Source organism: Monopterus albus, unplaced genomic scaffold (assembly GCF_001952655.1).
Source record: "Monopterus albus unplaced genomic scaffold, M_albus_1.0 scaffold594.1, whole genome shotgun sequence".
NCBI lineage: Eukaryota > Metazoa > Chordata > Actinopteri > Synbranchiformes > Synbranchidae > Monopterus > Monopterus albus.
The window spans coordinates 42,807-43,598 of NW_018128474.1; the positions used below are offsets into that span (position 1 = coordinate 42,807).

At 63.1% G+C, this 792-nt stretch overlaps 1 protein-coding gene across 1 annotated transcript in view; it reads left to right on the forward strand.

Moving 5' to 3' along the window:
• Positions 1-6: 6 nt before the first annotated feature.
• Positions 7-792, forward strand: part of LOC109953263 (trace amine-associated receptor 13c-like) — a gene marked incomplete at its 5' end in the record, with an annotated part of 17,308 nt that continues 16,522 nt past the window's right edge. The window contains 2 exons of the mRNA XM_020588691.1: positions 7-422; positions 536-769. Of these exons, the coding sequence (XP_020444347.1) occupies positions 7-422; positions 536-769 (650 nt within the window). The remainder of the gene's footprint in view (positions 423-535; positions 770-792) is intronic.

Below are 792 nucleotides of genomic sequence, written 5' to 3' on the forward strand. Positions count from 1 at the left end.
CCGCAGCCAGCCCCCCGGCAGCTGCAGCCAGTTCCTGTCACAAAGACTGTTGTGGTCAACGTCCCTTCTGTACGGAGAGGTTCCTGGTGTGCTGACGACAGTGTCCCCACTGAAGCTCCCAACCTTCAGTGTGCCGACAGAAACGTCCCCGCCACGGCTATCACCACCCTGTGCATCATGGCAAATGCTCCACAGGGGGTCCCAGCTCCAGGTTCCCTGCAGTGGCTGTCTCCACAGCCGCCTCCACAGGCCCTCCGGCCTGGGCACGGTGGTGTCCCCGCCGACACCCTTAACCCCTGGTGCGCCAAAAAAGATGTCCCTGCCAGGGCCCGAGCCAGTCGGTGTGCCGACACCACCTTGGTGCCTGTCTCTGTCCCTGTCCCTGTGTCTGTTCCAGGTCCTGTTTCCGAGTGGGTTGGCCGGTGCGCCAAAACCGCCTTGGTTTCGGTGCCAGCATCTGTGCCTGACCAGCAGCTTTAGCAGCAGCAGCCTCGGTTCCACAGCTGGAGAACAGTGACATCCCCTCTGATGCCAGGAGGCCCGGGTGTGCCAACAGCAGTGTACCCACCAGGGCCCAGAGCGATCAGTGTGCCGACGGTGAGCCGCCAGCCAGGGCCTTTGCTGCAGTCCCTGTTCCTGCTCCTGAGCGGGTCCGCGGGTGTGCTGACGCTGCCTTCGAGCCTGTTCCTGATCCTGCCCCTGAGCGGGTCGGCTGGCACGCCAACACCACCCCAGAGGCCACCCCTTGGCATGATTACCCAACCCTCCTGTATGGGTTTTTGTTTAGCGTTA